The sequence below is a fragment of the Schistosoma mansoni genome, assembly GCF_000237925.1.
Source record: "Schistosoma mansoni, WGS project CABG00000000 data, supercontig 0167, strain Puerto Rico, whole genome shotgun sequence".
Taxonomy (NCBI): Eukaryota; Metazoa; Platyhelminthes; class Trematoda; order Strigeidida; family Schistosomatidae; genus Schistosoma; species Schistosoma mansoni.
In genome coordinates this window covers 319,969-332,013 of record NW_017386055.1, presented here as the reverse complement: position 1 = coordinate 332,013, position 12,045 = coordinate 319,969, and the positions used below count along the sequence as shown (strand labels likewise).

The following is a 12,045-nucleotide window of genomic DNA, read 5'->3' as shown; positions in this document are numbered from 1 at the left end:
CGGGATTGAGCTGTATTGTTTGGGTTGCCGCATGAAAGTCCGAATGGTGTCTGGTTCATCTGAAAACCAATGCAAGATTACCCTAGCCCATATGAGTATATCATATAACTGTGAAATTAAACATTCGATAATCAGTTGATAACTGTTAAAGATTTCATTGTTTATCTTGTAATAACAGTTCAACATACACACACACACTCACACACACATACACATACAGACACACATAGTAACATAATCTCTATCTGGTCATTATTATAGATTATCAAGATACATAGTTGAATATTCCTTTGTTCAGATGCAAATGAATCTATTCATTTGTAAAGATAATGAAGGTAGACAAATATTGAACAGTTAAAGTCAAATTATTGTTGTTATAATGTAGTGTGGGTTACTTATATCCACATAAGTAGTATATAATGATGGTCAGGCATTAAATGTATTTCAGTAGAAGATCGATAAGGAAAGAAGGGGAATGAAACACAGTTGGCATGAAAATGCATGGACAATAATAATCGGAGACTATGAATTGGTCAAGATTGAGACAATTAATTGATAGTTTGCAAATTTTCATAGCTGAAATCATGAGTCAATTGAAGCTAGACCATCATGGAAAACCTGGAAGCACCGTATGACGGCTGTTTCGTTCTATTATGAGACTCCCCAGCAGTTTTCAAATTAACTGGTTACTGTATGGTTTTCAGATTTCAGTAAGATAGTCTGTAATTTCCAAGGCAAATAAATTTGATTGTCTTCAGTCCAGTTCTTGATCACCACAATAGTATTGTTTGTATACTAATGTATAAACACACACAGCCTGAGGGAAACTAACTGATCATAATAATTTCTTTTCATCTTTCATTGTCTTTGATCTATCTGATCTGCTCTATTTGATGTTTTGATAATAAAACTAAAACTCTGTAAAACAAATGAAAAACGCAACAGAACTCAATAGGTAAGTGGATAATGCGATGGCATTTGAAGCGAATGGTACTGGGTTCGAGTCCCAGAGTGAACAATTAAAAAATGATCACGATTTAAAATATCTGATATTCTGATAATATATATTACTACACTAATGTTAATAAACAATATATGCAATAAGCAAAGATGGACTGACTCGAACCCAGTACTATTCGCTTCAAACCGCTCAAGTTATCCGTTTAGCTACTGAGTCCTGATCATCAATTCCGTGATGCAGGTACATCCAGCTGACGAGTGCCAAATAGGACAAAACTCGCATCAAACTGAATTTCACTACTAGCCACTATCCATCATTGTTCATAAAGCTTGTGACATCAGACAATAGCAAGGCAGTCCTCATAGGATGTATATATGCCAACAAAAGACTGGTCAATTGCAGTCCTAACACATCGATGGGAAGATACAAGTAAACAACATCAAGTGAATATAACTTTACTTTAATGAAATGAATTCGGTAGGTATGTAATAAATGAAAAGTGTAAGTTAGAAGCAACTAAGTTGTTTGAATATAAAAATTACAGACTCTCTTAATGAAATCTGATAACCATACAGTAAATACTTGATTTACAAAATGTTCACCAATTGTCTCAGACTTGATTGTTCTTTTATTTCTACATCAATTACTCTCTGGTCCCATTCACTTCTATTTGATTTTTTTGAACCTTCTGATGTCAGGCTTTTCCTTTATGACTGGTATTGTAGTGAACAAGAACACAAGTGGGGACAATCAAACTTCCGTAACATGAAATTACAGACTATCTCATTAAAATCTGATAACCATACAGTAAACAGTTGATTTGCAAACAATTAATTCATTATCTCAATCTTGACTGTTCCTTCTTCAAACGATCCCTTAAACATCAGACCATTATGTTGGCATTCAACGGTGTGCATGTCAGTTTCCTAATAAAACTCTCGGAAGTATTTGTCAATATTTTATAATTTATGGAATCCACTGGATACTAATTCGATAGACTATAAATTTTGTTCTCAGAGAAAGTTGAAAACCCTGGGTTGGATCCACAGAGTATCCGTTGATACATAGTGTTGAGGAGTTTCACACTAGGTCAACATAGCTACCCGGTATCTACTAGTTCCTAATGGTGACCTAACTAAGGTTATTGAGTGATATAAAGTAAAAAATTCAGTAGTCACCAGAAGCTCCTTCTACTTCATTAATTTTAGCCTCATAATTCACTTGACTCTGTATCTAAAATTCCAAATTACAGTACACCGAAAATAATGAATCATATTGCAACTGATGTTACAGACAAGGATGTTTTTAAGTAGTGTGTACCAGAATGTGGTGTCAAGTTTGAAACAATTACTGGACAGACTGAAGAGTTATAGATCATTGAAAACACGGCGTTGGCAGAACACTGGGAAGCCAGTCGAGAAGGAAGTTCAGATTGTGGAGCACACCGGAAGATACAAATGGATAATTAATGGCTGTGTATATGTATTACGTAAATACCTTGTAACTTTGTAGTTGATTGTTCACTGAGTGTGATCAACGTCATTAACTTTACTAGGGTTTATCTAAAAAATTTGCATTTCAATTCATAGTAGTTAGGTTTTTTCACATTATTTGAACAACTTATGTATTGTTGAACATTTCTTGTTATTGAACAAAACTACTTATATAAGTAGTATATATATATACTATATAAGTATTATATAAGTATACTATACATACATTGTAAGCGAAGATGGATAATAGCTAGCAGTGGAATCCAGTTTGATGCGCGTTTCTTCCTTTTTGGAACTCATCAGCTGGATGCACCTGCATCTCAAAGTTGATGTTCACACTGGGACTCAAACCCAGTACCATTCGCTTCAAACGCCATCACGTTATCCACTCGGTTTACAATGCTATATCGAGGCAGCAATACGCACATTATGCACATATGCCAATTAGAGACTGACCATTTGCAGTCCTAAACATCAATGCGAAGATTCAAACAAACAATACTAAATTAAATTTATACATACATTGTTTACTATTGATAACAACAAATGTTATGTACAAATGAATACATTCTCTTGGGGACTCTTGTTTATTTACTAATAGTTATGGTAATATAGTGAAAAATTATACAAGTGGGAATAATCAATGGTATTTGAATACCAAATTATTGTTATATCTCGAACTTAGATTCTTAGTATGTCACGTATTACTTAAGCATTCGAACGCTAGAACCCTCTCAAGTCGGAAAATCAGAAGACAGAAGACAAATAGGAGGAAAGTTTTACCTAATACATTGTCAGTTATGGTACAAAACAGTGAGGTATTTATAGTTTTTAGTTGAAATGAAATCATCATTATAGTTATCCAGTCTGCACACAGGGGGTTATCAGCATTGTCCAATAGGGAAGCTACACGTAGTGATTCTAGAATATTCCTCCCCAATCTGATTGGATGGAACATATTCGGCTTCTTCTGAGCTTCTTAGAGCTTCCTCAATTTCTTGTGTGAACCGTCCTCACAATTATAGAATCACTTAGTAAAATCTGATAACCATATGATAAATACTTCAATCGTCTCTGACTTTATTGTTTTTTTGTTTCTACACCAAATATTCTTTGTTCTCATTCTCTTTTCTAACTTTCAGTCATCAGGGACTTCACGTTTGATTGATGATACATACTACTTATATGTGTGGATATCAATAGTACACGCCACAGTAATATAAAAATGAGATTACTAATGAAAAGAACTCCGTCTGTAGCTCTTCTACAGTTACCGCCGCTCCCATGCCCGGGGTAAAGAAGGAGGGTTGGGCATGAGGTTAGCGTCCCCATCCCGTATAAAAAAAACTAACTCGCTAAAAACAAACGCTAAGCAGAAAAAGCTAATGAAAAGACTATTTGTATGTAGTTTATAAATTGGTTTTTATAATCTGAAACTAGATTGTGACTATCAATGGAATATACAATGTGTGTTTCATACTATTCAGGACTCATTAATTGGATATATCTGCTACACTTCTTTGTTAATGTTCATATTGGGACTCAAACTACAGTAATTTTAAACTCTAAACGCCAAACATGTTATCCGCGGTGCTTCTAAGTACTAGGGAGTTCACTAGGGAAGTTATTATTCCTGATAGGTCCAGTATATAGATATATACCTACTCCTGTTTTCGAGATACCAATTCAAATTTCAATAATAAAAGATCAACCTAGATACCTATTTTTAATGAATATACAAGAGAGCCATATCATGGTAATCAAATTGGTTCAAACATGTCCTTAGTTCGTCTACGTATCAGTGAAATAAGATAAACTGCCCATGTTAAACTGATTTGAAATGGTAAGTAATTATATTCAATGTTAAGAAAGAAAGAGAGAAAAACAAACAGTTGAAATCTTGTTCAACAAAAGTTACTGAATGAATCAACATGAAAGTAGGTGATGTTTGACAGTCGGTTAATAGACTGAGGACAAGAAAACTGTACACTTTTACTACTAGGTTATCATGAATAGTATATTGGATGTGAGATTTGAACTGATGTCCTTTTTCAGACTGGTACTGGAATTCATCACCTTAGATATCTTGACCACACAATCTAATCATGGAGCTTGACTTTCAACATGAGACGTCATAATTCTGGTTAGCGTTTCTTTCAACAAGTTAGTTTTCTACGAGATGGGGTCACTAACCCTATACCCAACCCTTCTTCTTTATCCAAGCTTGAGACCGACACTAACCCATCGGAGGATCTACAAGAGGAGTTAATAAAATCATTCAATTATTCACTCAGTATTACTTGTTTGAATCTTCCTATTGATGTTTAGGACTGCAACTGGTCAGTTTCTTATTGGTCATATGTGCATACTGTGCGCATTGCCTCGATATAGACTTATTTCACAAGCATTATAAGCAATGATGGATAATGGCTAGCAGTGGAATCCAGTTCGACGCGCGTTTCGTCCTATTTGGGACTTGTAACCTGGATGTACCTGCGTCTCAGAGTTGATGTTCATCGTCTCCGATTATTATTATTATCCATGCATTTTCATACCAATTGCATTCCGTTTCCGTTCTCTCTTTATCGATCTTCTGCCAAAATATATTCAATACCTGACTCTCACCATATACTACTTATGTGGATATAAGTAACCCACACTACAATCTTAGTCAGGTTCTTACATTATTTGAACAAGTTGTATATTGTTAATCATTTTTTAAGGTCACTAACCCCATGCCCAACCCTCCTCTTTCATCTGACCTTGAGACCGACAGTAGCCCTCCGTTAGGATCTACAAGCGGCATTACTATCATCATTCAATAATATAAAACTTACATTCCTTTGTTTTGTTTTTTTTTCTTTTCTTTTCTTTCTATAGCGTGATTGTCCATCAGGTCAATTAAGTAAAAAAAAATTTATTGAAGTCTACTCAGGTTTTTTCCCTGATGGTAATGCTGAAAAATTTTGTACTCATGTATTTCGTACATTTGATAAAGATAATTCTGGACGAATTGATTTTAAAGAATTTTTATTAGCTATTAATATTACATCAGGTGGTAATCCAGAAGAAAAATTAGAATGGGCCTGTCAAATGTATGATATTGATGGTAATGGTACAATTGAACGAACGGAAATGGTTGAAATAATTAGGGTAAGTTGAAAGAAATTTAGTATGATTTGTTTTTGTTTGTTTTTTATATAGTTGATATTATGAGTCCATTGAAGCTAGATCACTATGGAAAACCTGGAAGCACTTTAAGATCGTTTCCTCCTATTGTGGGACTCCTCAGTAGTGCGCATCCACGATTCTGCACTCGCGAGATTTGAACACAGGACCTAACAGTCTCGAGCCAGAGCCCTTAACCCATAGACTACTGAGCTGACCGACATCCAACGGTGGTAATGTCTAACTTCAACCAATCCACGTAGTTGAGCAATCGTTCACCAATTGTCTTCAGTGAATTGATATCTCATGTTGGATGCGCATTGCTGAGGAGTCCCACAATAAATTGTCTCACGCTTTCAACTATGAAAATACTAAATCCCCACAAAACCCTTTCTGATAAATAATAAACTTTTTGTGATGGTGATGAAGATTTGTAGCTTAGCTGAATGATTTCGATAGCGTTTTGTTCTTTGAACTGGATGGTTTTGTTGTGAAGTGTTCATTATTCTTCTGAATGACATCATCATAACAAACTTCTTAACTGAGTTACCTTCCTGTCATGATACAACTTAGAGAACAAAACTTCACCGAAATCAATTTTTTTAACAGAAATTTTAACACTACTAACAAGTAGTTAACATAATAAAATTAAAAAATATAAGAAAGGGTATTTTTGTGGAGATTTGAGTAATTTTATAGTTGAAATCATGAGTCAATTGAAACTAGACCACCATACAAAACCTGGAGGCACTTTACGGTCGTTTCGTCCTATTCTGGGACTCCTCATCAGTGCGCATCTACGATCCCGCCTCACTAGATTCGAACACATGACCTATCAATTTCGTGGAGTTCAATTATGTCTGTTGTGAGATAGTAACTCACTGAAGACATTGGTTAATGGTTGCTCATTTTCGTGGATTGCTTGAAGTTAGACATTAACACCGTTGGAAAACCGACCGGCTCACTGGTCTAGAGGTTAGGCGCTCACGCGCAAGACTGATAGGTCCTGTGTTGGAATCCCACGAGACGGGATAGTGGATGTGCACTGCTGAGGAGTCCCACAATAGGACGAAACGACTGTCCAGTGTACCTAGGAATATTTTAAAACTCCTTTCATATTATGTATATATAGAGTAAAGAGAATACAATACATACAATCAATATCCAAAACGTTGGGAATTTAAAGGACCGGATATTGTTCTTAACAAATTGATAAGTATACGTATATGTATATATGTATCCAGTTGTAGGGAATGGAATAAACTATCCCTGTTGATTGACGATTATAATTTATCAGTTGGTTGATGGACTTAATGTACCGCATAAAAATCTCCCCCTCTCTTAACAACCTATAACAGGATACAACATATTAGTTGTATTCTGGTCACTAAGAACAACCAGTCCTGTTTGAAAATCATACAAAGTAAATTACTTTATTTGGTTTACAAGTGATTAAGGGGTTGGTATATATTTGCTTAGATTGTATAGAGTCAAATCATTATGCAATTCTCAGCTTTTGATTCTATCTCAACCTTAACACACACACACACACTCTCGCGCGCGCGCCTTCATAAATGATTGTCATCAGTAACCAAGGCAACGAGAATTTATTTGGAATGATGATTGAAAGTTGTTAACGAAGTTATTAAAGTTTTAATTTAAGTGGTAATCTATTATGGATGTCCGTATGTATGTATGTATGTGTGTGTGTGTAAGTTTGATTATTTCATATTAGTGAAATAAGTAGATTAGTAAGTAGTTGAAGAAAAAGAGAAAACTCATAATGGGATTATTTTCTATCCTGGATACATTTCAAATGATATGGGTCGTCATTACCGAAAACTAAAACAAAATGACTTAGTTCTTAGTCTGTCAGATATACATTGTCTCTTGCTAGATTAGTTACAAAGTGCTCCTCTCCACCATTGATTTATATTTGGTGATTAGAGGAAGTCAAGGGGAGAAAAAGTACCAAACTGTCTTTTTGGACCAATTAGGATTGTGATAGCAATTTTATTGATCTTGGTGTGAAATTCAACATATATTGTTCCTTATTAAAGACTATGGTCGTCAAAGTATTGATAAACAGCGTCAGTGTTTGGCTAACGTAATAGTTATTGTTTGATCTAGGGTTTCTATTACTTCTCTCAAATTGTTTTCAGTCAGTGATCTTGAGGGCTGTTAGAGGTATGATGGCAGTTATCACTTCCCGGCTGTCCACACCGTAGAAGGGTTCTTCTAGAGGTACCTGAAAAGAAAATTAGATTAGAAGTGGTCTTAATGACCTGAGAGCATGACCACAGTGCCCAAGGGAAAACTACTTGAGGTCGGTCACACGCGACCGCTTTGTAGATAGTTTTTCTGTTAGCTTCGTACTTGTTGGGACTTAACCGCCGGAGATAAATATCGGTGGTATAAGGTGAGGTGTGGATTTTTATGGTTGACCTTCTCTAACCCAACCACTCCTTGTTGGAAGGTGGCATCGTAGTTATGCTGGTTGTCTGAGGGTAACACTTTACTGGTGTTACACCTCTGAACAGTCAGCAGTACGACTTCGCCTTCGGACCTTGAGTTTGCTGTTTTTAGTCTTACAGCTCGTCAACCGACCTGTCTGGCATGGTAGGATCTTGTGGAATGATTGTTTCAGCCGGTATAGATCGATTGGTTCATCATGAAAGGCAAGCCCAACCACAATATCAAGGTAGAAGCAACGGTTGGGCATGTTTTCAGTAGACAAGGGTGAATTGTACCACTGAATAACATTGCAAATTTTAACTTGTTTAGCTAACTATAAGAAAGCAAGAATAGATTAAGAAACTATTGTTCTATTAATTGGGGCCAGGATATGGATTTCAAGATTCTTACATAATAACTGATGTTATTTTTAGATGAGTACCTTCATCCTGGTTCTTTTTTCCAATACTATTTCCGAACCATAGTTTCATAAATGAACCGTGAACAAAAACATTTACACGTTCATTATAAGCTTAGCAATTTAGTCTAGTTTAGTTTGGTCGTATAGCCATGCTGATAGGCTTAAATTATTAGTATATATCATTAACTTACTGGTTAGCGTTATTTTAACAAAGTCGATTTTTTAGGGATGAAGTTGCTGACCCTCATGCCCAAACCTCCTCTTTTATTCGGGGTTAGGATAGGCAGTAACTGTGGAAGACCTACAGGCGGAATTGCATTTTTCATTCACATACAATTAATAATAATTCTTGATACACCGATGGAATCGATGTAAAATATCGACATAATTAATAAAACAAGCTCAAATAAAAGATGGATTATTAGTCATCTGTAGAACATTTTAATAACCGGTTAACCTCTTTCTTTTAAGTCATCTTAATATTCCACTGATGTCATAAGAGTATGGTATATCCGAGGGATTATAATATCACCTTGGACAAGGTAAAAAAAACCCGAGAAACATCAATGCAGGAACAGGACAAGTTAAGCTGTTTCTCTACACCTCAACTCTGTTAACTAGATAAAGAAAATTAGATATATCTAAGAAAATCCAAGAAGAAGCCCGGAAGAACGAAAAATAGGCATACAACTCATACGTAATTTATTTAATTCCAGGATGCCCTTAGAAAGCGTCGAAAAATAGCATACCAGAAAATAAAGCGAATCAATGGTGTTCGAGGTCCTTCCAGAAGGGAAACACAAACCGAAGTTGATTAATAAGACTTTAGCGCGAAAGTGATAAATTCAAACTTCTGCAATTAAATTATATAAAGAATAAGTTTACCAAGTGATTTCTGCAGATGTATCATCACCCAACATAGTTTTGACATCATAATATATCAAATCAAAATAAGTCAGTTAGACAGTTAACATAACATATGATAGTCTATTTGTTTGCGATGGGATTAGCTAATTTCAACCTACTATGATATTCTGTTCTGCCGGCGACCATATCACGTTGAAAGCACCGGTTGTCTTCCTTTCTTTTTACGATATTCCGTTCTACATTCATTGATGTTCAAATATGATAGACTTAAAATACATTATAAAAGAAGATAGATTTTCAAATATACATACTATCTGGCAACAGGTATATATATAGACGCATCGTTGAGCTTTCTGAACTAGATAGTTTATTCATGGAACTTTCATTTCCACTGTGAGAAAACAAATCAGATCATATTTTTTCTCAAAATAAGTTTCTTTTAATAATGCTATAAACAAAGATAGATAATGGGTAGCAGTGGAATCTAGTTTGACTCACGTCTCGTTCTATTTGAGACTTGTCAGCTGGATGTACCTGCATCTCAGAGTTGATTTTCACTCTGCAACTCGAACTCAGTACTGTTCGCTTCAAACACCATCGCGTTATCCACTTAGCTACTGAGTCCTTGAAGCTAACGTTACTTGGTTCGAGACCCAGAGAGAACATTAAATCAGGTGCAGATACATCCAGATGACAAGTCCCAAATAGGACGAAACTCGCGTCATACTAGATTCCATTGCTAGCCACTATCCATCATTGATTATAATGCTTGTGAATTAATACAATATCAAGGCAATCCACACAGGATGCATATATGTCTATAATTAACTTTGATTATGGCTACTTTTCGTTAAGACATTCTATTAACTCACTTAACAGACTGTGTTATTTGAACGGTGACAATTCATCCATTTCTTTGTACTGTTATGATCACTATCTGATCTGTATAGAGGTGTACACCTGATCACATAACAGCCTACTCACATATCTCGTTCGGTGAATCATTCTCTTCCCCATGTATATATGTACTGGAATCGTATGAATAGCGTTTGCCCTTGTGTGCCGTCATTCGACTTGACGGTAAATCCTACTCTATATTTACTCGTATATACACATATTCGCCTCTCTTTTTCAAATCCACTCTATGTATTTGTAGCTTTATGAGCTGTCCTATCTCCTAACAAACTATAGTCATCGTTTTCTATTACCTTTTATGATATATTTATTTCCGTTTATATTATAGGCTATTTATTCAATGCTTGGTACAGATAATACAGCTGTTGATATTAGTCCAGAAGCTAGAGCTGAAGAAATTTTTGATAAAATGGATGAAAATGGTGATGGTGTATTAACACGTGAAGAATTTATGAAAGGTTGTATGGAAGATAGTCAACTTAAAGCTATGCTATTAGCTGATGATCCAGTTGAATAATAGACAAATAGTAGTACCACATTCACAACAACAACAGCCATCTGTAAAGATCAAATACAAACAAACAAACAAACATGAATCACTTACCATTGATCTTCATTATAAAACAATCTTTAACATACATTCATATCTATATTATACTTCACTCTCTCTATATATCTTTCTCATTTTTGTTTTAATCGTTGAAATTTGATTTGGCGGTTAATTTAAAAATCTGCGTTACATTCATTTCCTCATCGGTTTTATTGATATATTACACTAGAAAACTATCATATTTCATTATTTATTTAATCTATTAATATAAAACTATATCATAGTTATGTAATACATATGTATATCCATTCCCAGGACATGGTTGAAAGAAGTAAACTGGTGTAAGGCCTATACTCCTCTATAAGGGGGTAACAGGCATAAGTAGCTAAATAAGTAGTATATATCTATTGAATATAATGAATCCTATTTAACAATGTATATTATAATATCCAATATTAAATGCTGGTTTCTTATTTTGTTTGTTGCTAAGGTTGTAAAAAAAAATGTTTCCTTTCTAAAACGCTTGGATATGAGTTTTTTTTATTTTTTAAAAACTTTTTTTTGTTTTTGATTTTCACTTTTTGGCTCTAATCACATTTACAAACAAACAAAAAAAGAAAAAAAAGAAAGAAAAAAAAGAAAGAAAAATCGATATCATATTTTTTTTCTTTTAATCTTTTTTGGATTTATCTATTGGTAAACAACAACAAAAATCAATAATGTTTACTCAAACAAACAAATTTTCTATCATTTATGAATAGGATGTTTATTATCAATGAAATGTAAATGATTATATAATCATTTAATAGTTGAAATCATGAGTCCATTGAAAGTAAACCATCATGGGAAATCGTGGAAGCATTGAACAGTCGTTTCTTCCTAGTATTGGACTTTTCAGCAATGTATATCTACGATCCATTATTGAGTTCGAATCCTACGGGAGGTAGGATTATAAATGAACACTACTGAAGAGTCTTATACTAGGAAGAAACAACTATCTAGTACTTCCAGGTATTCCATGATGATCTTTGCTTTCATTGACTTATGAATTCAATTATTAAAATGACTAGAACATTCATCAAAAATATACCCCCAACTTTCTTGATTACATAATGACGCTTGTTAGTCTATTCATCTTTGAGTAAACATTTGATTATCCAATTATGTTACATTCATATAAATAACAAATAAACTGTCAACATTCTATTCAGTATTT

General features: G+C 34.4%; 1 protein-coding gene across 1 annotated transcript; it reads left to right on the top strand.

The window, feature by feature from the left end:
* Window positions 1-4,294: 4,294 nt before the first annotated feature.
* On the top strand, window positions 4,295-10,796 carry Smp_158980 (neuronal calcium sensor, putative; the record flags this gene model as incomplete). The annotated part of the gene is made up of 3 exons (XM_018797209.1): window positions 4,295-4,297; window positions 5,335-5,607; window positions 10,608-10,796. 3 exons carry the CDS (start codon window positions 4,295-4,297, stop codon window positions 10,794-10,796), a joined length of 465 nt encoding a protein of 154 aa, XP_018646810.1.
* Window positions 10,797-12,045: the final 1,249 nt, after the last annotated feature.